Here is a 25,819-nt window from a genome sequence, read left to right as displayed (position 1 = left end):
ATCGGCTCAAGATAGCCCAGAGCCGACAGAAGAGTTATGCCGATCAAAAGAGGAGAACATGGGAGCCACGAGTTGGAGACATGGTATACCTTAAGGTGAGCCCGATGAAAGGACTTCAGAGGTTTGGAGTGAAAGGAAAGCTAAGCCCGAGGTACATCGGACCTTTCAAGATTTTGAGTCAAAACCGAGGGTTAGCCTTCGAATTGGAACTACCGGGAAGGTTATCTCAGGTTCACAACGTATTTCATGTGTCGCAACTCAGAAAATGCTTGAAGACCCCAGATGAACCAGTATCACATGAAGAGCTTGAGTTACAACCAGATTTTACATACATCGAAAAGCCAGCAAAGATTCTCGAGGAAAACTGGAAACAACTCAGGAATCGAGCGATAAAGTACTGCAAGATACAATGGAAGCACCATCCCGAGAGGGAAGCCACCTGGGAAAAGGAGGAAGACCTGAGGAAAACATACCCCGAACTTTTCAGGTATTACAACCACAACTTCGGGACGAAGTTTTCTTTAAGGGGGAAAGGCTGTAATGTCCCAGGTTTAGAGACGATCGAGGGGTAGATCTTAGAAAGGGATGTGCATTGCATTGTAAATTACGGGGAAATTTCGCGCTTTTAAAACAAAACTGCATCGAAGGGGGACAGGTTTCTCTCTCGATACCTTACAGGGTTAGGGTTTCGAGAGTGCGATGAACTTGTTCCTACTTATCTAAATTAGGGTTTTGAGAAGAGAGGAGTGATATTACATTGAAATCTTAAGTTGCATGATTGAAGTATAAGTTAAGCTGTTTGAATGAATTCAAACCAAATTTGAATTTGAATTTCAAATTCAAACATTAAATAATCATCACATAATTCAAATTCAAGATAATTTCACAAACGATTATCATTAAGCAAGAATATGAGTTATACAACAATTAAATTAAGCTCATTGAGAGAAACTTGAGCTTTATTGATCAACACACACATAATACATTGTCTTTACAATATTCAGATTTGAATTATGGAATTACAAAACATTACAAGAATTGAATAATTAGAAAAAGGAAAAGGAAAAAATTACAAGATTTCTAAATGACCTAAACTACATTGTGATCTTCATGAATTCCTTGATCTGGATGATCTTGAGTTCATCCTGATCAGCACTTGATACCTGCACACATACACAACAACCAGATCATTAAGCCAAGTGGCTTCCACTTGGCAGGTTAGCAAACAAATGAAATGAAGGGGATATGATCAAGCTGCCGAGCTGATCTCTCCACAGCACAAGTCCCAAGCTGGACTTGCACACACATACAACCAGGCAGCACACAAGGCTGTGTGCATGTGTAACAACACACACACCAGAGTGAGTCACCACAAGCTGCAAGTGGTGCTGTCGACCAACAAGAGTAAGCCAGCAGCATATAAAAGCTTTTCACAGCCAAACCCTAGCCACTTGGATCATCCATCGACAGGATTGCTCTGGTAAGCCACAAAGAACACCAAGAACACCAAGAACACCAAGAACAGCTAGAACAGATAGAACAGCCTCACTGTTCAATCTGCTCCAGCACACCACTTAATTAAATCAAGCTTCATCAAGTCACCAGGAGGAGCAGGGCAAGCAAATCAACCATAAGATCAACACAGAGGCAAACCTCTACACCAACATCACATTCTAGGAGCTGGAGTGAGGTATACCAAGCATCATGGACAAACCAGATGGTTTTGTTCATATATAAGCATATGCATCAATCACACATAATCAAAAGGGTGTGATACCCAAGTTGTGTCATCATCTGGCTATTAAGCCATATGGTGCAAGCAAGAGCAGAAGGCCACTGGTCAATCATCAAAAGGAAACAACAGATATGGCAATCATTGCATAACTGAAGAAATCCAGCAAGAGATGAGAGCACAAGTTAGCCTAGTTACACACACTTAGCACCTACAGCTAGTTGACCATCAGATCTAGACAAAATATTGTCTATTTGATTTCAACATCAAGAGCCAATGGCAATCCAATAAATGGATCACCCAGAAAGCATTTGGTGAGCAACAGCAAGCCAACAAATAGGGGAGCTACCCTAGGGCAGCATATGACTACTGCCAGGGTCACCTCAAACCCTAGAACAGCCAAACCACCAAGCCAAATACAAATATCATCACCCTGGTTGGGTTCAAAGAATTGCTAGGGTTCCCAACCACTGTTGGCATCCATCTAGCCAAGCCAATCAATTGTGATGATCATCACTGTATCATAGTTCACATCAATTATCCACTCAATCAATATAGGCAACACAGATAATTGATATTAACAAGTAAATCATGAAACAGACATTTGCTAATGATCCAGAGGATCACTGCAAGCATCAGCTGATGCTTGAGCAAGCACCAGCACTGATATGTGCCACACACATACACATAGATAGGTAACAGCAATGCACAGGCAACAGATAAGCAAACCAATTACCAGCTGTTGATGATCACATGATCATCAGAGCTTGCTATAGCATGCTAGAGCATGCTAGAGCATCACTAAGCAACAGAGCATGGACCAGATAATTAATTGGCCACATGTAATCAACAACTGCTTCACAGATAACAAATGGATGAACTGTAATTGTATCCAAAAGCACATCAAATACATGGTGTACCACTGGATCAAGCTGGATATGAATAGTACACACATATAATTAAACCATCACCACAACCAGAGCCACTAAGCAATCAAATGGATTTAATTGTAGCAAGACAGTAACCATTAAGCAGTCCCTGAGCATTACAAGATGCTCATGAGCAAGCCCATAGGAACACAATTGAGCATCTGGCAAGCTTAGTAACAATAACAGAGCCATAGAAGGGAATTTAAGCAAGAAATGGATAGCACAGCAGGAAGGCAAGCTCTGGCATGGCCATGGCGACCATGATCAAGGCTAGTGAGGCAGAGCCGCATGAACAACACAGCAGCACAAGCATCAGCGCAGCAGCAAAGCAGCATACGCACACACAGCGAGTTAGGCGCAGCAGAGCTACTGGAGGAAGAAGAAGAGCAGGCCAGAGTGAGAGAGAGGAGGGGATCGGAAGTGGCGTGCACAGGGCGAGCAGACGACTGCCGCAGCCATGGCGGCCACGGCGGCGCGCGTCGAAAGCACGACGGCACCTGGCCAGGCCAGGCCAGGCTCCGCCTAGCGCCGCAGCGCCCCGCACCACGACGGCGAAGGCCTCGACGGCGCCATCACACCAGAGGCGCCGAAGAGCACCGCAGCACAGAGAGGCGACCGCGATGGGGATCGGCGAAGGGAGCGGCTAGGACCAGATCGATGCCGATGATCTGGTGCGCCGTCAAGTGGCGGTGCTGATGCACCCCATCTCGCCGGCGGCGATGGCCGGGAGCAGCCGGGAAATCTCGGAGAAGACGGCGGCGACCACGGCGTCGCCAGAGCTCTAGGGTTAGGGTTCGGACACGAGCGCGAGAGAGAGAGAGAGTGAGCGGGTTGGGCCAGACCGGAGTGGGTCGGCCACACCTAACCCGTTGGGCCACCTGACAGGTGGGGCCCAAGGGTAATATAGTCTTTTCACAAATCAATAAAAACCTGAAACTTTGAAATTCCATAAGAAATTGATAAGAGCTCTAGAAAAATAATTAAAAATATGTAAATGGATCAGCATAAAATTCTCTATTTAAATAAAATACCAAACAGAATTTTTGAAGACAATTAAGAATAAGTCTTATTTAGATGATTTAAATAATAATTTAAACCACTCATATTATTTTCAATAATGAAAATAAGTCCATAAATGCAATTCGACTTTAAAAACACCTTGACAATATTTCAAGGTTGTATTTACCCTAAATCAAGTATCTACAAGTTGTTCTTAGTAATAACCTCTCATAAAATAACAACGACATCGGAAGGGGGGAACAAACCCTAAAACTGGAATCATGCATAATTGCTTCTTTAACCATTGCCCTTATCGGACAATGATGCTATTTTTCAGAGACAGAGGACAAGGGTCAGTCCACACCTTCCAACTGCAAAACTTTGCAGTGTTCAGGCAAGTTCATCACTTGCTCATGTCATTTGAGTATTTCTATCAAATTACTTGCAAAGTACTATGGTTATCACTATTGCATAAGAAGCAAAACCACTATTTTCATAACTATGAATATGACTATGTGGTTGGCAATGGAACCATGGATTGTGTTGATATGGTGGAGGTTCCATTGCAAGGGTTTATATCCATCTAGGATTAAACAACAAATGTCGCCAGTGATTCTTGTGCCGTAATACCCGTGTTAACCATAAGATCCGGAGTGGGACGGAGTAGTCAAAAGTGTTTCCACCTCTCGTTCATCAACGGATGCGCTTTACCGTAGACACTTGTATCTGTCAGGGCAAGCGGTTGGCTGGGGAAGCCTTAAGTCCCCACGGCATAGTCCGTAGACACTTGTCGCTCGAAGTGCAAGCGGTTGGCTAGGGAAGCCTTAAGTTCCCACGGTATTGCGGTCTATGATGGGTTGCAGCTACCGGCGAAGGAGTTTGGTTAACGAGTCCCAAACTGTTGTCGTGGTCGGGGTCCACCCGTGAGTGGGAATAATGGGACCGGCGAGGACCCAGGGTCGGGGCATGCAACAAAGGGTGGGTGTTCGAGGTAGCGGAGGAACATGATTGGCTAGACCTTATAGCGGGCCTCACACCGAAGGAAGTGTGGACGGGAAAGCTGCCCGGTTGGCATCAAGGTTAAGATCTCTTATGGGTAAAGCAACACACCTCTGCAGAGTGTAAAGAACTGTGACCTGTCACTCCCTGTTCCGGGATGAGGAACTGCGAACGCTGCCGGAAAGGAGCTCCATGAAGTTCTAGTAAACCGGTGAAGGCTGACAGACATAGCTCTTTGGAATAAAAGCAATCTCTTGAAGAAATGTTTATCAAAACCTGCATTGGTATTAGACTTTCTGGTCTAATATCGTAGTTAGAGCATTAAACACCTCTTATCTATAATGAACTTGTTGAGTACGCTCGTACTCATACCACTCTTAAATCCCATGCTTAGATTGTCTGAATAGTCTAGAGGAGGACTACGACAACAATGAAGGAGCCGAGATCATCGGCTATGAAGAACCAGACCTCTCTGGAGGTATCGAAGGCGTAGACTACCACATCGTCTACGGATCCGGGGAGGCTTCCGGAGGAGATCAAGCCTAGTAACATCCAGTAGTAGTAGTAACCGAGCAGCCCGAACTCTAGTATTTAGCTGCTCGAGGAAATAAATGTATAACTTAATGAGACTCTTATATTGTGAGCTAAGTTGGGTTCGCCTCGAACCCAGGAGTATTCCTCTTAGGGCCCAAGAGGAGCTCCGAGACACATGTGTATGATATTTGTAATAATAAAAGAATGAGTTATGGACCTGCTATGTTCTGTTGTTCTACTCTGAGGGATGTAATATTTGCGGAATGGTACTTCATGAATGTTATATCAACGACTGGCATACTACAACATGCAGTGGTATGCAGGGTCACCACAGGCGCGGAGGCCACGGATCTACACCAGGAGCGCCGAGGGAAGCGGGGGCGGAATGGTGAAAGTGAAAATGGGGAAGAAGAGGGTGCGGGTGCGGGCGCGGGGGAATATTCAGGGCGACAGATGGGTCTTCGCGCGAGAGCGAGGGAGATAGCGCGCGCTCGAATGGGAGCGGCAATTTTGGGGCGCAGAAGGGAGCAATATGCCGCGCACGTGAAAAGTTTTAGGACGCACGCGATTTTACCGCGTCTGCTAGAGAAGAAAAAATGGTCACGCGCTCTATATTAGTAGTTATATTAACGCCCATTATAGCGTCTCTACTCGAGATGCTCTTAGGGAATCTCCAACTGGGTGACGCATTTCGGACTTTCAAAATTGTCCGCGTGCGTTCGTTTGCGTCGCCCCGTGAACGCGAAAATGATCGTTTTTGTCCGCGCGTCCGTTTGCGTATGGGGTGCCTCCAGCGGCCCGATGCATCTGCACGTCAGCATAAATTGGGATGTTTTAAAACAACAAAATAAACATTTAACATAGTCACAGTTATTGTTGGAGATATGCCCAAGAGGCAATAATAAAATGGTTATTATAATATATCTTTGTGTTTATGATAATGTTTGCATACCATGCTAAAATTGTATTAACCGAAACATTGATACATGTGTGTTATGTAAACAACAAGGAGTCTTGTATAACTAGCTTGTTGATCAATAAATGATCATGGTTTCGTGATCATGAACATTGGATGTTATTAATAACAAGGTTATGTCATTATATGAATGATGTAATGGACACACCCAATTAAGCGTAGCATATGATCACGTCATTAAGTTCTATTTGCTATAAGTTTTCGATGCATAGTTACCTAGTCCTTTCGACCATGAGATCATGTAAATCACTTATGCCGGAAGGGTACTTTGATTACGTCAAACGCCACTGCGTAAATGGGTGGTTATAAAGATGGGATTAGGTATTCAGAAAGTATGAGTTGAGGCATATGGATCAACAGTGGGATTTGTCCATCCCGATGATGGATAGATATACTCTGGGCCCTCTCGGTGGAATGTCGTCTGATTAGCTTGCAAGCATATGAATTGTTCATAAGAGACCACATACCACAGTATGAGTAAAGAGTACTTGTCAGGAGACGAGGTTGAACGAGGTATAGAGATACCGATGATCAAACCTCGGACAAGTAAAATATCGCGTGACAAAGGGAATCGATATCGTATGTAAATGGTTCAGTCGATCACTAAAGTCATCGTTGAATATGTGGGAGCCATTATGGATCTCCAGATCCTGCTATTGGTTATTGGTCGGAGAGAAGTCTCAACCATGTCTGCATAGTTCGCAAACCGTAGGGTGACACACTTAAGGTTTGATGTCGTTTAAGTAGATATGAAATATGGAATGGAGTTCGAAGTTTTGTTCGGAGTCTCGGATGGGATCCAGGACATCACGAGGAGTTCCGGAATGGTCCAGTGAATAAGATTCGTAGATAGGAAGTCATTTTATAAGTTTGAAAATGATCCGGTGCATTTATGGAAGGTTCTAGAAAAATCCGGAAGAAATCACTATGGAAGGTGGAGTCCCGGGACTCCACTAGCATGGCCGGACAACCCTAAGGGGGAGGAGTCCCAGGTGGACTCCACCCATGGTGGCCGGCCACCCCCCTCAAGGAAGGGGTGGGACTCCCACCTTGAGTAGGAGTCCCACCTTGGGTAGGTTTCCCACCTTATGCCAAGTTTGTGTGTTGGGGTCTTATTCGAAGACTTGGACTACAACTCTTGGGGGTTCCACCTATATAATGAGGAACAAGGGGAGGGGGCCGGCCACTCTAGCCTCCAACCTTGGCCGTCCCCCTAGTGGCCAGCGCCCAAGCCTCCCTCTCCCCAAACCCTAGCGCCCCTCCTCCACATACTACTCCCGCAGCGCATAGGCGAAGCCCTACCGGAGTTGTACACCACCACCGCCACCACGCCGTCGTGCTGCCGGGATTCCGAGGAGGATCTACTACTTTCGCTGCCCGCTGGAACGGGGAGGAGGACGTCGTCTTCATCAACACCGTACGTGTGACCGAGTACGGAGGTGCTGCCCGATTGTGGCACCGTCAAGATCTTCTATGCGCTTTTGAAAGCGGCAAGTGATCATCTTCTGCAACAACGAGATCTAATCTCGTAGGCTTTGGAAATCTTCAAGGGTTAGTCTCGTGATCCCCTCGTTGTTACCGTCTTCTAGATTAGATCTTGGCTTGTGTTTTCGTTCTTGTGGTGGGAAATTTTTTGTTTTCTATGCTACGAATCCCTTCAGTTATTACATCCAAATTTTTAAAAGTCTACATGAAAATAAGCAATGTCTTCATAGCCCAATGTCCACTTATGCTCAATCAGATCCGTCAGCAGGCGTTTGCACACGGCCTCGTCAGTGACTTCTACATTCATATGCAGATAGTCCTCCCAAGATAATACCCTAGGGATTGGCGCAACAAGCTCACCTTGGAAATCGCAGTGGTGCTCATTGTGGCCATCAGGACGCTCGTTCTCAACGATCATGTTGTGCATGATCACGCAGCATGTCATCACCTCATGCATGATCTTGGTCATCCACCTCATGCATGATCTAAAGCGGCAATGTTCTTGCCGGGTGACGGGCAATTACCCACTGAGCTTGGAGCACACCAAATCCTCGCCCCATATCTTTCCTGCAAGCCTCTTGCATCTTGGCAAACCTCCTTGTCTTCTCCAAGTTTGGATTACGGATAGTTGATGTCTACTTCCCCTTCCTTTTCCTGTAGACAGTGTTGGGCCTCCAAGAGCAGAGGTTTGTAGAACAGCAGCAAGTTTTCCCTTAAGTGGATCACCCAAGGTTTATCGAACTCAGGGAGGAAGAGGTCAAAGATATCCCTCTCATGCAACCCTGCAACCACAAAGCAAGAAGTCTCTTGTGTCCCCAACACACCTAATAGGTGCACTAGTTCGGCGAAGAGATAGTGAAATACAGGTGGTATGAATATATATGAGCAGTAGCAACGGTGCCAGAAAATAGCTTGCTGGCGTGTAGTTGATGGTGGTAGTATTGCAGCAGTAGTAACACAGTGAAACAGTAAACAAGCAGTAGTAACGCAGCAGTATTTAGGAACAAGGCCTAGGGATTAGACTTTCACTAGTGGACACTCTCAACATTGATCACATAACAGAATAGATAAATGCATACTCTACACTCTTGTTGGATGATGAACACATTGCGTAGGATTACACGAACCCTCAATGCCGGAGTTAACAAGCTCCACAATTCAATGTTCATATTTAAGTAACCTTAGAGTGTAAGATAGATCAATACGACTAAACCAAGTACTAACGTAGCATGCACACTGTCACCTTCATGCTAAGAAAGGAGGCATAGAACACATCGATACCATCATAGAAATAGTTAACTTCATAATCTACAAGAGATCATAATCATAGCATAAACCAAGTACTAACACGGATGCACACACTGTCACCTTTACACCGTGCAGGAGGAATAAAACTACTTTAATAACATTGCTAGAGTAGCACATAGATAAATTGTGATACAAAATACATTGCAATCATAAAGAGATATAAATAAGCACTTCACTATGCCATTCATAACAGTGAATAAGTATTCTGTGAAATATAGCCTAAGAGACCCACACGGTGCACACACTGTCACCTTTACACACGTGGGACAAGGAGTCTCCGGAGATCACATAAGTAAAACTCACTTGACTAGCATAACGACATCTAGATTACAAGCATCATCATATGAATCTCAATCATGTAAGGCAGCTCATGAGATTATTGTATTGAAGCACATAGGAGAGAGATGAACCACATAGCTACCGGTACAGCCCCGAGCCTCGATGGAGAACTACTCCCTCCTCATGGGAGCAGCAGCGGTGATGAAGATGGCGGTGGAGATGGCAGCGGTGTCGATGGAGAAGCCTTCCGGGGGCACTTCCCCGTTCCGGCGGCGTGCCGGAACAGAGACTCCTGTCCCCCAGATCTTGGCTTCGCGATGGCGGCGGCTCTGGAAGGTTTCTGTGGGTTTCGTCGAACGTATCAGGGTTTTCGCGACGGAGGCTTTAAATAGGCGAAGAGGCGGCACCAGAGGGTCAAAGGGGTGCCCACACCATAGGGTGGCGCGGGCCCCCCTGGCCGCGCCGGCCTAGGGGTTGGTGGGCCTGTGCCCCCTCTCTGGCGGCTCTCGGGTGTTCTGGATGCTTCCGGGCAAAATAGGAACCTGGGCGTTGATTTCGTCCAATTCCGAGAATATTTCTTTACTAGGATTTCTGAAACCAAAAACAGCAGAAAACAGGAACTGGCACTTCGGCATCTTGTTAATAGGTTAGTTCCAGAAAATGCACGAATATGACATAAAGTGTGCATAAAACATGTAGATATCATCAATAATGTGGCATGGAACACAAGAAATTATCGATACGTCGGAGACGTATCAGCATCCCCAAGCTTAGTTCTGCTCGTCCCGAGCAGGTAAAACGATAACACAGATAATTTCTGGAGTGACATGCCATCATAACCTTGATCATACTATTTGTAAAGCATATGTAGTGAATGCAGCGATCAAAACAATGTATATGACATGAGTAAACAAGTGAATCATAAAGCAAAGACTTTTCATGAATAGTACTTCAAGACAAGCATCAATAAGTCTTGCATAAGAGTTAACTCATAAAGCAATAATTCAAAGTAAAGGTATTGAAGCAACACAAAGGAAGATTAAGTTTCAGCGGTTGCTTTAAACTTGTAACATGTATATCTCATGGATATTGTCAACATAGAGTAATATAATAAGTGCAATAAGCAAGTATGTAGGAATCAATGCACAGTTCACACAAGTGTTTGCTTCTTGAGGTGGAGAGAAATAGGTGAACTGACTCAACATTGAAAGTAAAAGAATGGTCCTCCATAGAGGAAAAGCATCGATTGCTATATTTGTGCTAGAGCTTTGATTTTGAAAACATGAAACAATTTTGTCAACGGTAGTAATAAAGCATATGTATCATGTAAATTATATCTTACAAGTTGCAAGCCTCATGCATAGTGTACTAATAGTGCCCGCACCTTGTCCTAATTAGCTTGGACTACCGGATCATCACAATGCACATGTTTTAACCAAGTGTCACAAAGGGGTACCTCTATGCCGCCTGTACAAAGGTCTTTAAGGAGAAAGCTCGCATTTGGATTTCTCGCTATTGATTATTCTCAACTTAGACATCCATACCGGGACAACATAGACAACAGATAATGGACTCCTCTTTTATGCATAAGCATGTAACAACAATTAATAATTTTCTCATATGAGATTGAGGATATTTGTCCAAAACTGAAACTTCCACCATGGATCATGGCTTTAGTTAGCGGCCCAATGTTCTTCTCTAACAATATGCATGCTTAACCATAAGGTGGTAGATCTCTCTTACTTCAGACAAGACGAACATGCATAGCAACTCACATGAAATTCAACAAAGAGTAGTTGATGGCGTCCCCAGTGAACATGGTTATCGCACAACAAGCAACTTAATAAGAGATAAAGTGCATAATTACATATTCAATACCACAATAGTTTTTAAGCTATTTGTCCCATGAGCTATATATTGCAAAGGTGAATGATGGAATTTTAAAGGTAGCACTCAAGCAATTTACTTTGGAATGGCGGGAAATACCATGTAGTAGGTAGGTATGGTGGACACAAATGGCATAGTGGTTGGCTCAAGTATTTTGGATGCATGAGAAGTAATCCCTCTCGATACAAGGTTTAGGCTAGCAAGGCTTATTTGAAACAAACACAAGGATGAACCGGTGCAGCAAAACTCACATAAAAGACATATTGAAAACATTATAAGACTCTACACCGTCTTCCTTGTTGTTCAAACTCAATACTAGAAATTATCTAGACCTTAGAGAGACCAAATATGCAAACCAAATTTTAGCATGCTCTATGTATTTCTTCATTAATGGGTGCAAAGTATATGATGCAAGAGCTTAAACATGAGCACAACAATTGCCAAGTATCACATTATCCAAGACATTTTAGCAAATTACTACATGTATCATTTTCCAATTCCAACCATATAACAATTTAACGAAGAAGAAACTTCGCCATGAATACTATGAGTAGAAACTAAGGACATACTTGTCCATATGCAACAGCGGAGCGTGTCTCTCTCCCACACAATCATTTATTCAAACAAAAACAAAAACAAAAACAAACCGACGCTCCAAGCAAAGCACATAAGATGTGATGGAATAAAAATATAGTTTCAGGGGAGGAACCTGATAATGTTGTCGATGAAGAAGGGGATGCCTTGGGCATCCCCAAGCTTAGACGCTTGAGTCTTCTTGATATATGCAGGGGTGAACCACCGGGGCATCCCCAAGCTTAGAGCTTTCACTCTTCTTGATCATAGTATATCATCCTCCTCTCTTGACCCTTGAAAACTTCCTTCACACCAAACTTCTCATAAACTTCATTAGAGGGGTTAGTACATAATCAAAAACTCACATGTTCAGAGGTGACACAATCATTCTTAACACTTCTGGACATTGCTCAAAGCTACTGGAAGGTAATGGAACAAAGAAATCCACCCAACACAGCGAAAGAAGCAATGCGAAATAAAAGGCAGAATCTGTCAAAACAGAACAGTCCGTAAAAACGAATTTTTAATAAATACTTCCGTTGCTCAAATCAGAAAACTCAAAACTAATGAAAGTTGCGTACATATCTGAGGAACACGCACGTAAATTGGCATATTTTTCTGATTTTTCTACAGAGAAAACAGCCCAGATTCGTGATAGATAGAAATTTGTTTCTGTGCAGAAATCCAAATCTAGTATCAACCTTCGATTAGAGGCTTCACTTGGCACAACAAAACACAAAACTAAGATAAGGAGAGGTTGCTACAGTAGTAAACAACTTCCAAGACACAAATATAAAATAAAGTACTGTAACAAAATAACACATGGGTTATCTCGCAAGAAGTTCTTTCTTTATAGCCATTAAGATGGGCTCAGCAGTTTTAATGATGCACTCGCAAGAAATAGTATTTGAAGCGAAAGAGAACATCAAGAGGCAAATTCAAAACACATTTAAGCCTAACATGCTTCCTATGCAAAGGAATCTTGTAAATAAACAAGTTCAAGAAGCATAATGCAACGAGCATATAAAGATAAAACAAGTGCAGGTTCAAAAATTTCAGCACATAGAGAGGCATTTTAGTAACATGAAAATTTCTACAACCATATTTTCCTCTCTCATAATAATATCCAGTAGCATCATGAGCAAACTCAATAATATAACTATCACATAAAGCATTCTTATCATGAGTCTCATGCATAAAATTATTACTCTCCACATAAGCATAATCAATTTTATTAGTAATTGCGGGAGCAAATTCAACAAAGTAGCTATCATTATTATTCTCATCATCAAATATAGGAGGCATATTGTAATCATAATCAAATTTATCCTCCATAACAGGCGGTACCAAAAGACCACTATCATTATAATCATCATAAATAGGAGGCAAAGTATCATCAAAGAAAATTTTCTCCTCAATGCTTGGGGGACTAAAAAGATCATGAAAACCAGCTTCCCCAAGCTTAGAACTTTCTATATCATTATCAACAATGGTGTTCAAAGCGTTCATACTAATATTACTACCAGCATGCAAATAAGATTCCATAGGTTTTTTAATTTTCGCATCAAACAATCCATGTTTTAAATCAGGAAATAGCATAAGAAGCTCATTTTTGTCCATTATACCAAACTAGTGTAAACAAGAAACAAAAAGATGCAATTGCAGGATCTAAAGGAAATAGCTTTGAGTACTTACGGCGCCAGAAAATAGCTTGGTAGCCGAGGTCCGGAGTGTGAGTACCTTTTACTTTTCCTCCCCGGCAACGGCGCCAGAAAATAGCTTGATATCTACTTCCCCCTCCTTTTCCTGTAGACAGTGTTGGGCCTCCAAGAGCAGAGGTTTGTAGAACAGCAGCAAGTTTTCCCTTAAGTGGATCACCCAAGGTTTATCGAACTCAGGGAGGAAGAGGTCAAAGATATCCCTCTCATGCAACCCTGCAACCACAAAGCAAGAAGTCTCTTGTGTCCCCAACACACCTAATAGGTGCACTAGTTCGGCGAAGAGATAGTGAAATACAGGTGGTATGAATATATATGAGCAGTAGCAACAGTGCCAGAAAATAGCTTGCTGGCGTGTAGTTGATGGTGGTAGTATTGCAGCAGTAGTAACACAGTGAAACAGTAAACAAACAGTAGTAACGCAGCAGTATTTAGGAACAAGGCCTAGGGATTAGACTTTCACTAGTGGACACTCTCAACATTGATCATATAACAGAATAGATAAATGCATACTCTACACTCTTGTTGGATGATGAACACATTGCGTAGGATTACACGAACCCTCAATGCCGGAGTTAACAAGCTCCACAATTCAATGTTCATATTTAAGTAACCTTAGAGTGTAAGATAGATCAATACGACTAAACCAAGTACTAACGTAGCATGCACACTGTCACCTTCATGCTAAGAAAAGAGGCATAGAACACATCGATACCATCATAGCAATAGTTAACTTCATAATCTACAAGAGATCATAATCATAGCATAAACCAAGTACTAACACGGATGCACACACTGTCACCTTTACACCGTGCAGGAGGAATAAAACTACTTTAATAACATTGCTAGAGTAGCACATAGATAAATTGTGATACAAAATACATTGCAATCATAAAGAGATATAAATAAGCACTTCACTATGCCATTCATAACAGTGAATAAGTATTCTGTGAAATATAGCCTAAGAGACCCACACGGTGCACACACTGTCACCTTTACACACGTGGGACAAGGAGTCTCCGGAGATCACATAAGTAAAACTCACTTGACTAGCATAACGACATCTAGATTACAAGCATCATCATATGAATCTCAATCATGTAAGGCAGCTCATGAGATTATTGTATTGAAGCACATAGGAGAGAGATGAACCACATAGCTACCGGTACAGCCCCGAGCCTCGATGGAGAACTACTCCCTCCTCATGGGAGCAGCAGCGGTGATGAAGATGGCGGTGGAGATGGCAGCGGTGTCGATGGAGAAGCCTTCCGGGGGCACTTCCCCGTTCCGGCGGCGTGCCGGAACAGAGACTCCTGTCCCCAGATCTTGGCTTCGCGATGGCGGCGGCTCTGGAAGGTTTCTGTGGGTTTCATCGAACGTATCAGGGTTTTCGCGACGGAGGCTTTAAATAGGCGAAGAGGCGGCGCCAGAGGGTCGAAGGGGTGCCCACACCATAGGGTGGCGCGGGCCCCCCCCTGGCCGCGCCGGCCTAGGGTTTGGTGGGCCTGTGCCCCCTCTCTGGCGGCTCTCGGGTGTTCTGGATGCTTCCGGGCAAAATAGGAACCTGGGCGTTGATTTCGTCCAATTCCGAGAATATTTCTTTACTAGGATTTCTGAAACCAAAAACAGCAGAAAACAGGAACTGACACTTCGGCATCTTGTTAATAGGTTAGTTCTAGAAAATGCACGAATATGACATAAAGTGTGCATAAAACATGTAGATATCATCAATAATGTGGCATGGAACACAAGAAATTATCGATACGTCGGAGACGTATCAATAGTCTTCACCAGTATGTCCCAGTCAGGGTAGATGCTATCAGCAAGATAATATGGCTTTTCATATGCATCCTCGTGCTCACCCCGGGAGATTTTCCTTGCATAAGCCTGTTAAAAACCGGTGATCGGTGTAACATATTGACGTCGTTGTTGGAACCGGCCATACCAAAAAATGAATGCCAAATCCATAAGTCTTGAGATATGACAGCTTCAAGAATGACAGTCCCTCCCTCCGCATGCCCGCTGTACTGACCTGTCATTCAAATGGACAGTTCTTCCACTTCCAGTGCATGCAATCTATGCTGTCAATCATTCTTGGAAACCCTCTAGACTCATTGATAGACAACAACCGCCTTATATATCCTCAACAGTTGGCTTCCTACAGTACTGCTGTCCGAACACGGCAATCACGGCTCGGCAAAACCTGTACATGGACTCAAGGCAGGTGCTCTCACCCATTCGAAGATACTCATCGAATATATCAGCAGTCATTCCGATAGCATATGAATAGCTGCGGAGCATTTTTGGTAGGAGGTGAACCCTCAGTTGCATCGGGCCTACATTAAAAGTAGGGGTCGTAGTCTCTGACGCCACGTATAATGACCATGAACAGGTCCTTTGACTTCCTGTACTGGTGTCGGAACAGTTTTCGCTGTCCCTGACGTGCGGGACCGGGTAAGAAAAGGTGGACCCTTGGCGCATATTTGAGTCAGATTTGCGTCAGCGCGGACGGCCCGATCACTTTGCGTCGCCCCGCTAAATCAGGACCCAGACGCATTTTCAGGCCGCACGGCGTCTGTTTGCGTCGCCCCATTAGAGGTGCCCCCTCAAGAATCCGACCATGGTTCAAAGTCAAGTCATCTTGTGGCTGTCGTGGTTTTCCTCAGAAGACCTTGCCTTTACCTGCAGGGAAGCCGTGTCCTGCATTTTCCTACTTTCGCTTCCCACTCCCCAGCCGCAAGATTCCAGCACACCACGACCCAAGAAGCGACTCCGCGGGCGGTGTTGTGGCAGCGTGAGTCACCGGCGACGGCAGGTGACGACGGCGACCTCCCTCGTGGACCGTGGTGCGCTTTCTTCTCCGTTAATTCTCTTGATTTTCTTGCGGCTGTTCTTCAATCGTGACTCGTGAGAATCCTCATGCAAACTGTAGATGCTAAATCGCGTTTAAACCTGGAAGCAGATGGAAATCCGGGTCGTGGTTCGATGCAGTTGTGGTGAATACAGCAATGAAATTGCTCTGTTTAAAACCTCCGTTTTTTCGAAGCCAAAGTATATCCATACCACAGTATTTCAGTGTCCGGTGAAGCAATACTTCAGTTTTTTTTATTTATCTTTACTGAGTTTTAGAAAAAAGAGGGTCAGACCATTCTTTTCCAATACTTAAAAAAGACAGCAGTTCTGAGGATACTACCGCTTCCAAAATCTGCAATATTTGTTAGAGCCAAACACCACAAAGTATGTAAACCAGTTCTTCCTCTACTAATGTAAGATCTTTTAGATATTTGAAAATAGACTAGGTACGAACCAAAATGAGTGAACAACTGAACATACACACTAAAACACATCTAGATATATGTATTTACAAAAAAAAGTGAAAAGGTCTTACATTAGTGAACGGAGGGAGTAGTATTTTATAATTATAAACCAGAGTATTAAGGGAAAATTTTATAAGACATGGTAAATGATTATTTTTTCAAGTCTAGAATTATTTCTTACATTCTTATATTACTATTTTGTTTTGGGTTCTCTTCTGCAGCTCTCTCGTTTTGGTTCCACGATTCATTGAGAGCACTATATATGCCACTCCGCGGAAGGAAAAGTTACGTTTGCTAGCTTCTGGAAGTGTGTGTATTTCGAGCATCAAACAATGTACGGCGAGTCTAGCAAATATGATAGCCTGGAGAGCGTACTGCATGATCAATGTTCAAAACCACGCGCTCTACCATTACAGTTTTTGAAAGACATCACAGACAACTTCTCGTATGAGCGACTACTTGGTGAAGGTGGTACTGGCACGGTATACAAGGTAAGATTAAAGTGTTGATATGTATAAGTGGATTGACTAGTCTTTTTCATTAGTTCGGACTTTAGGTTGCGTTGGCTAGTGCATTAAGCTTAACATAAAGCATGTCCATTTAATCTTTTAGACATATGTAACCCATCTATATTAACAATAGATTTTAAACAGGGTGTACTACAAAGTGGGAAAATAATAGCTGTGAAGAGGCTAGAACCATCAATGGTGTGCGCTCAGAGCTTATTTGAGAATGAGGTTCATCATCTTATGAGGCTTAATCACCAAAATATTGTTCAATTTATGGGTTACTGCTATGAAACAAAGAAGTTATATGAAAATTACGAAGGGAAGATGGTTTTTGCTGAGAGCTCAGAAATGTTGCTCTGCTTGGAGTATCTTCCTAAAGGAAGCCTTGATGGGTATCTTTCAGGTATGACAATTCAATGTGGGACATGTATTGTTTCTAAGTTTTTTATCTTCTTATGAGATTGTAATTTGCGTGGTTTGAGTAGAGCTCCTTAAAACTGAATTTTGTTCACATATGCTACGAATGTTACAACTGATTAACATTTGGTGCTCATATCTGTCCATGTCCATGAATGATACAGTAGAAATATATAGCCCTTTCATATTTTATTTGGAGCAGAACAACTGTTGTAAAGTAAACAACAGCGGGACAATTGCCATGTTGAAGATAGACACACGCCATGGCTGCAAGGGATTAGATAGACATATGCTTACCCGCAAAAAAAAAGGATAGACATATGCTAATAATTGGGGAGGATAGATTGATATTTCTTGCTTGACTCAAAAGTAGATGCATGCCATCACTTAGTATGGTTACTTTTAAGATCTTCCCTAAAACAATTGGACTCTTTAATAATCCTACACTTTCCTAATAGTCTCTTACAGTCTTACTATTCTTATCTCTCATGGACTCCTCCCCCGCCGCTGCCCTTGCCTTGATACAGGGGACCCACGTCCACAACAAAAATAACTACAATGTGTAAAATGCTCCCTTTTGGCAACAGATGCAGATGGATCCACTGAACTTGATTGGCACACGCGGTACAGAATAATTCAGGGGATTTGCAATGGTTTGCACTACCTTCATGAGAAAATTGATAAGTCTATTCTTCACTTGGACCTAAAGCCTGGGAATGTATTACTTGATCACAATTTGGCACCGAAAATTTCTGATTTTGGGCTTTCCAGACTGCTTGATCAGCATCAAACTATTTCTAGTCCAAATCGTGTTGGTACATTGTAAGTTTAGTACCTCTCTGTTATCTTTTTTTTTTTTGTTAAGGCATCAGAGAAAATGCTTCCTCTAGTCTCTTTACCACTACAAAGTTCACTCATGCTGTAATGCAGTGGCTACATGGCACCGGAATACGTCCATGAAGGTACAATCACACCTAAGTCAGACATATTCAGCCTGGGTGTGATAATCATGGAGCTAATAATGGGAAACAGGAACTACCCAAGTGTTACTGGAACATCTTCAGAGGGCTTTATTGATCTTGTATGGGATTGGTTCCTTCTTACTTGGCCATGTTATGTTTTATGTTTGCACAGTGACATTCTAGATTCTCGTTCTGATTTTGCAGGAACTTAAAAAATGGAGTAAGACGCTGGAGAAAGCACAGGGTTACACAAAGCTAGAAGTAGATTGCCAACAAATAAAAAGATGCATTCAGATAGGTCTAATATGCGTGAATCCTGACTGGACGAAAAGACCTACAACAACAAAAATTATCGAGATGTTTGAAGGATTGGAAAGTTCGGATTGTAGAAAAAGCAGTAAGGCAATCTCATCAGCAGATCAGGTACGCTCTATCAAGAGTAATGCATTATTTGTGGAAGATGTGCTATTTTCACTCTTTCTTGTTCTTTTAGAAAATAATATCATCATAACCCTAACATCTTAAATACAAGTAGGTAATTAAGCATGTATAGCATCACATAAGCAAGTATGTCGACACAAAAAAAATCGGTGGCGACATTATGTCTAATATTAGATTGTATTACGCGCATAGTTTTAAATAGCCGGCTATAGCCCCGCTATAGCCCGGCTATAGCCTTTCAAGCAAGGTGCGGCTAAAGGCATTCACGTGCTAAAAGCTGGCTATAGCCTTTTTCACAGGCCGCGGCTATATCCTATAGCCCGCTATTTAAAACTATGATTACGCGTACACAGTTGATCCTCATTACTGCAACTGATATTGCCTCCTCCAGTTTCCTAGAGGTTGTCGCGTAAACAATTAAAAATTGGTCTATATTTTTAAACTTAATGCCTATATCACTATTTGAGAGATTACATAATTTAAAGTCACATGCAAAAAAATTGTACTTTCACCGTATATATTTTTGTTGGTTTTATAATAGTATATTTCAAGTTTTCGATATAAATTAGTAGTCAGACTTGTCCTTTTTAGACTGTCGAGGTCAAAGTTATATTTATCTTCTCCATATGAACTGTCAGATCTCAAAGGGACTCAAAAAGCACAGGGATAACTTTGGGGTTACTAAAGAAGGAAATCTACCTCCTAAAAATACATTATGTATCGAGATTTTTGGGCAAGCAGAAAGAAGGAATCCAGAAGTTGGAGAAGCATCAGTTTTTCTTGCAATGGTTGTTGACTGTCAACGCGGAAAGTTACAGTACCTTGAAAACCGAGGTAATGTTCATCTACAAGTTGTAAACTGATCAAGATTATTTGTTTGCTATGGTTTGCAGTTGGTGGTGTTTTCCATGTGGAGTGAAGTTCTCCATGGGCAACCAGTCAACGTGTTACTTTTTGTTCTCTTCGAAATTGTGTTGTGACGCAATTATTTTCATTTTTACTTTTATTTTCATTGTTACTTTCAACGTGACACAATGTAGTTGCTTTGGCGAGGATAATGTTTCCGAGGGAGGCCAGAGTAGCAATGGACTTTGCTCAAGTGGATAGTACTTTGGAATTTACCCTTGAGTCTAGTGTAAATCTGCCTCGGAGGACACAACGGCCAACTATTGATCTAAATAAAACTCCTTTCCAAATGAAGGATGAGCACTTAGCTCGGATCAGAGATCTCTCCAAAACAGGTTAGGCACAGTTTCGCTTTGTATAACCATGGCGCTTTTATATTATCTATATCTTGACTCTAGTGATATTCACTTCTCTAGCTTATCTGCTTATAACATTCTGAATAAGAAAGCTGGTGTGGTTGAAGTTGAAATCCCACATTTTCCCTCGTAAATCTTATATAGTATTGCACGTCGAATGGAATATTATTTTCCCACAGCTTGTGAATGATGGATAATTTGGCTCTTTGTGCTCTTTATTTAAGATTGATAATCCATATAATGTGATGAAATGAAGAGTAAAGATTAGATGTTTAAAACCGTGTATGTACACTTGACTATAATAGTACAAAAGGTTGATCGGGGTTGAATTGCTAATGATTAGTACTGCTGTGTGGGTGATGGCGACCTATGGTTGCACTTGTGCATAATTTTTTCGGGATACAATTTAAAAAATGTGATTTTACAAGCTGAATGTTCATACCAGTTGAACTCGGCAAACGCTTCTTCCCACGCTGTTCCAGTTTGCTGGACAAGGTGATGGATGAAACTGAACCAGCTTCCCTTGGAATTGGAAGAGATACCCCCAGCGTGAAGAGGAAGTTTCAGGATCTGCGGTACTTTCTTCTGAAGGCCTTTAAGGATGACAAGGAGGAATTTGACAGGTCGGTCCTTTTAACTTCTTGTCGATGTCCATTGGACCAAGGAGTTTGACAGTTCGGCCTAAGAGATGTTCACCTTGGCTTCATTGTTGCCATATTGATAACTGATTTTCAGTCTGGAACTGATTTTTTCTGTTTAACGTACTTCAACATCGTACTACAGTTGCATTCTAGCATCATCATCAGGTAGTATGAAGCTATTGGCCTGGCCTTGTATAGATCATACAGTTATACCCATCTTTGCTTGTATAGTAGTAGTACTGCTGTGGCACTAGGTGCCGAAATCCTTCGTGTGTTCCAATTATGGTCTACTAGAGTAGTTTGATCATCGAATTAATGGACTTTGCGTAGCAGCTCTCTCGGCTTGTGGCTTTGATGATTGGTGACAAGGAGATAGATAGTTTCTGCTTTGCTTGATCACTCTGCAAGACTGAATAAATTCTACTAGTGCCTCTGTAGTTAACCTCTGAAGCGTCATCTCTAGCAGATAGATGCATTGAACAGGTGTACGCGGTTTTTACCTAGTTTCCTGCATCCAGCACAGAAGAACGGCCCTGGCTTTACCCTCGCAACCTCGCTTCTGGCCGAAGTAAAAAAGAATGTCTTGAGCAAGCTGCAACACCAAAAAAACATGTGTTTACAGCCATACAGGTTAACAGTGCACTGCGCAAGGACCTGTTTGTAAGAGAAAACAATAACCAGGGGCGGAGAAAAGAAAGCCCAAGGCATATTTGTAAGATGCTAGGGACCAGCGCACAAAATCTCAAAAAAATTTGGACCATTTCTCGATTTGTGCGTGTCATCCTTGCGCAGGGGCCATGCTGGGGCCATGCTAATCTTCTCTGTATCGTTCCAATTTTATCGGATGTCCCCGAAGGGACGATGCCTCTACAACGGGGCAGCTTATAAACCGATCTAAACTTCAGTCGCTGCCCAAGGTGGGACTAAACAAAGGGTCACCCCGCAGCCACAAACAGTATCGGGGATCCCGCCAGCAGAGAGTGTGGGCCGTATCAGGGTGCGGGGTAGATGTTGCTCAGTCGGCCCAGCTAAGGAAGCGAGCTGGAAACATACGTATGGCCTGCTTCCAGACAATCAGTGCTTCCTTGTGATGAGCATGTCGTGCACGAGTGTGCGTCAGCTCGATACACCTCCTGAAATCACGGAGAAACCAATCGAAATCCATCCGGAGACACTCGTTACCATCGACGATGATAAATAACAGTGCACAGCCATCGTGGAACAAGCATCTGTATTCCAAGTGCAGCTGTGTGTAACATGGATCTGTCGAAGTAGTTTCAGCAATGAAGTATGGTGGACTGAATGAACACCAGTACACTGTTTTTACTGCCCCTTCTGGACGAAGTAAAACACGTCTTGTTGGCTTGGACTGAACCACGCAGACACAGGGGTATGAGCAAGCTCAAGAGCAAAAACCATGTGTCGTTAATGCGAGGTAAAGTCCTTGCGATGCGGGCTGCAGGCTGCACCCAGCCTAGGCAGTCTCAGGCAAAAAGCCTGCGCACTTTTAAGGGTATCTCGAGCAGGCTGACCCAAATCGGACGGCACAAACGGTTTGTTTCTATCGTTGGTCAGCCCACGAATATGCACTATCCGGCCTGCCCGACAGAGCGTTCAGGGCATCTCCAACCGGGCGACCCAAACGGACGCGCTGGGCCGACCGTTTTGGGCCGTTTGCGTACCCGAGCGGACGCGCGGACGGAGCCCCGCGTCCGCGCGTCCGTTTGGGTCGCGCGCTGCGCCCAACGCGCCAGATTTGGGTCGCGGCGCCCCATGGTATGTTTTTCTTGTAAATTCACTAGAAAAACGCAAAATAAATTATAAAAAAAATATATAAAGTAGTTCAAATGCTCAAAATGTATTACACATTATATAGTCCATGTAATCAAGGATAAAGTATTATTCAAATAAAATGAAAAAACGATACAAAATGCTCTTGGCTTAAGGATCTCCTTCATCATTGTTGTTTGCAGCATTGTTGCCTACATGCTGCCACATGTGCTCGACCAAATCAGCCTGAAGCTGGTTGTGTACAGCTAGATCTCGAATTTCATGGTGCGCATGAAGAATGTCCTGGAATGATGCCGGAGCACCTTGAGGAGTAACCAACTCTCCTTGGCCTTCCCAGTCATTATCAAAGAGTGAATCATCCCGCTCTACCTCAACAATCATGTTATGCATGATTACACAAGCGGTCATCACCTCCCACAGAGTTTGCACATCCCAGGCTCTGGCAGGGTGTCTGACGATAGCCCAACGAGCTTGGAGGATGCCAAACGCCCGCTCGACATCTTTCCGGGCTGCCTCCTGCTCTTTGGCAAACCTTGCCTCCTGCTCTGAGTTGGGGTTTCGGATTGTCTTCACGAGTGTAGCCCAAGGTGGATAGATACCATCAGCAAGGTAGTACCCCTTGGTGTAGTGGTGGCCATTGATCTCAAAATCCACATCAGGGGACTGACCGTACGCTAGCCTATCAAACACCGGAGAGCGCCGCAAAGACATTGATGTCATTGTGCGAGCCAGCCATTCCGAAGAATGAGTGCCAAATCCATGTGTCATGGGAAGCAACAGCTTCAAGAATGACTGTGCACCCCTCAGAATGGCCGCTGTATGCCCCCTGCCAACCAAAGGGGCAGTTCTTCCACTCCCAGTGCATGCAGTCTATGCTGCCAAGCATCCCAGGAAAACCCCTGGAAGTGTTGATCGACAACAGACGAGCTGTGTCCTCTGCATTAGGTTGACGGAGGTACTGTTCTCCGAACGAACCGATCACTGCTCTGCAGAACCTGTACATCGATTCCAAGCCGGTTGACTCACTCATGACCGGCAACACCATATGCGAGCATCCTAATCGCTGCCGTGCATTTCTGGTACGAAGAGAGGCCTACCTTGCCAATTGCATCCACTTTCGCACAGAAGTAGTCGTCGTAGATCTTGACGCCATCCATTATCCGGCGGAACAGCGGCCTGGTCATCCGAAAACGACGGCGAAACAAGGACGGCACGAACAATGGAGTGGGTTGGAAGTAGTCGTTGTAGAGCTGGTCGTGGCCGCGTTCTCTTTTGCGGTCCAAGGCGGCCGCGCGCCCCGGCAACGACCCCCGGAACACGGGGATTTGCGAGACAGTGTGCTCGTGGATGAGCAGCGCAGCATCCGTGAAAAAATCGTCGTCGGACTCCTCTTCTGACGACGTGTCGATGAAGTTCTTGAAGTAGTATTCGTCGTCGCTGTCCACCATGATCTGAAAAGGACACATTTTAGTTCGAGCATTTGAACGAACACCTCGCAGGCGGAGGCGATCCAAATGCTTCTCTAGGGACCTGCAGCCATGGCCGTCTCAGCCGACTTGCGGTCTGGAAAGACGGTGCAGGAGAGCTCACCTACGGCGGAAACGGCGCAGCTGCGAACGGCGGGAGGTGTCGCGACGGTGAGAGGACAACAGCGCCGGCGGCGGCGTCCTCCGACTCTGCTACAACTCGGCGATAGCAGCGCGGGACCTCGACCTATGCTTCCGCCCCGCTTGCCGGCGTCTCGACGACGATGGCCGGCGTCGACGCGCTCCCAAATCGCCGGTCCGTGGGTGGCGGCGGAGCGGTGGGGAGATGTGTGCGACGGCCTTGTGTTTTGGGTGGCAGACAGGCGGGCCAGGGCGGACAAGGGGAGGACGCGAGCGACCAGCCTTTCGCGTCCGCGGCCACGCAAACTCGTCCAAGATTTGGGCCGGGTTTGGGTCGTCCCGGACGCCGCGGCCATCCGTTTTAGGGATGGGTCCGCGCGCTGGGCCGCGTTTTTGTCCGTTTCGACCCATCCGGACGCGCGGGCGCGGGATGGGTCGCCCGGTTGGAGATGCCCTCAGCGGCGTGATTCATTTGGTCCGTGCTGGCTAGTTGGTCCGCACGCAGTAGAAAAAAACGCGCGAAAATTTTGATAGAAATTTCATTAATTCAACATAATTTACATAGATAAAAAAAATCTAAACTACTTCACGCGCCGCCATCTTCCTCGTTGTCGGAGGCGAGGTTGATGAAGGGCGGGGGCGCGCCCAAGCAGGCACCTCCGCCGGTTACGTGTACTGCGGAGGAGGCGGCGCGTACTGCGGAGGCGGCGGCGCGTACTGCGGAGGAGGCTCGAAGTGCGGTGGTGGCGGTGGCGGAGGCGGTGGAACCTCCTGGCCATCCCACGCCGCCTTTGGTGTGGCGTGCGGCGGCAGCGGTGGTGGCGGTGGCAGCGATGCTACGTGCGCCGCCACCATGGTTGAGAGCTAGACGATGTCATCCAGCCCTGGCCAGGACCACTTGGCCTCCTCGTCGGACAATGAAGCGGCGAGGGCGGCAACTGTGGCCGCGTTCTCATCGTAGTTGTTGGGGACAACGTCCTCCAGCTTCACAGTAGCGGGAGGCACGTCGTCCATCTTCTCATCGTCCTCGTCCTCGTTGTCGTCGTCCTTGTCGTCGTCATTATCGTAGAAGACCTAATCCTCCCTGTCCGGCGCGTCGTCGTCGGGCATGAAGTCGCGGTGGTCGCTGAGGACACGGTGCGCCTTGTGCTCCTAGGAGAGGAATTCACTCCAGAAGTCCTCCCGCCGGTACACCTCCTGCTGCTGCATCGCTGGCGAGAGGCGGTCGATCCAGCGGCGCATCTCCTACCAGGCTCGCCAGTCTGTTAGAGGTGGCGGAACAGGGAACCTCCCCTGTTCAGATGCCACCCGTGCGGGAGGGAGACGTCCCGGTGGTGGCAGTGTTCGCCCTCCGCCCCACCGCCGTTGCGCCTCCAGCACATGCACGTACAACCTGTTGCGTCCTGGTTGGTGCTAAGGAGGAGGCTGCGTCACCTGCTCCTGCGGACCGGAG

General features: G+C 44.8%; 1 protein-coding gene and 1 pseudogene across 2 annotated transcripts; one reads left to right on the top strand and one right to left on the bottom strand.

The window, feature by feature from the left end:
- Window positions 1–16,067: 16,067 nt before the first annotated feature.
- Window positions 16,068–21,297, top strand: LOC127341489 (cysteine-rich receptor-like protein kinase 43). 2 transcript variants are annotated; one of them, XM_051367343.1, is made up of 10 exons: window positions 16,068–16,265; window positions 16,352–16,656; window positions 16,958–17,227; window positions 17,390–17,648; window positions 18,250–18,484; window positions 18,593–18,743; window positions 18,829–19,047; window positions 19,704–19,899; window positions 20,106–20,306; window positions 20,773–21,297. In XM_051367343.1, the coding sequence occupies exons 3-10, from the start codon at window positions 17,069–17,071 to the stop codon at window positions 20,997–20,999; spliced, it is 1,647 nt and encodes a 548-aa protein (XP_051223303.1). In that variant the 5' UTR covers window positions 16,068–16,265; window positions 16,352–16,656; window positions 16,958–17,068; the 3' UTR covers window positions 21,000–21,297. The 2 variants fall into 2 exon arrangements, with proteins under 2 accessions (XP_051223303.1, XP_051223302.1); XM_051367342.1 differs by lacking the exon at window positions 16,352–16,656.
- Window positions 21,298–21,714: 417 nt separating this feature from the next.
- Window positions 21,715–21,828, bottom strand: LOC127346249 (U6 spliceosomal RNA; annotated as a pseudogene).
- Between the last annotated feature and the right edge of the window lie 3,991 nt (window positions 21,829–25,819).

The sequence above is a fragment of the Lolium perenne genome, chromosome 3 (genome assembly GCF_019359855.2).
Source record: "Lolium perenne isolate Kyuss_39 chromosome 3, Kyuss_2.0, whole genome shotgun sequence".
In the NCBI taxonomy this organism is placed as follows: Eukaryota; Viridiplantae; Streptophyta; class Magnoliopsida; order Poales; family Poaceae; genus Lolium; species Lolium perenne.
This window is presented reverse-complemented; position numbering and strand designations above follow the sequence as displayed.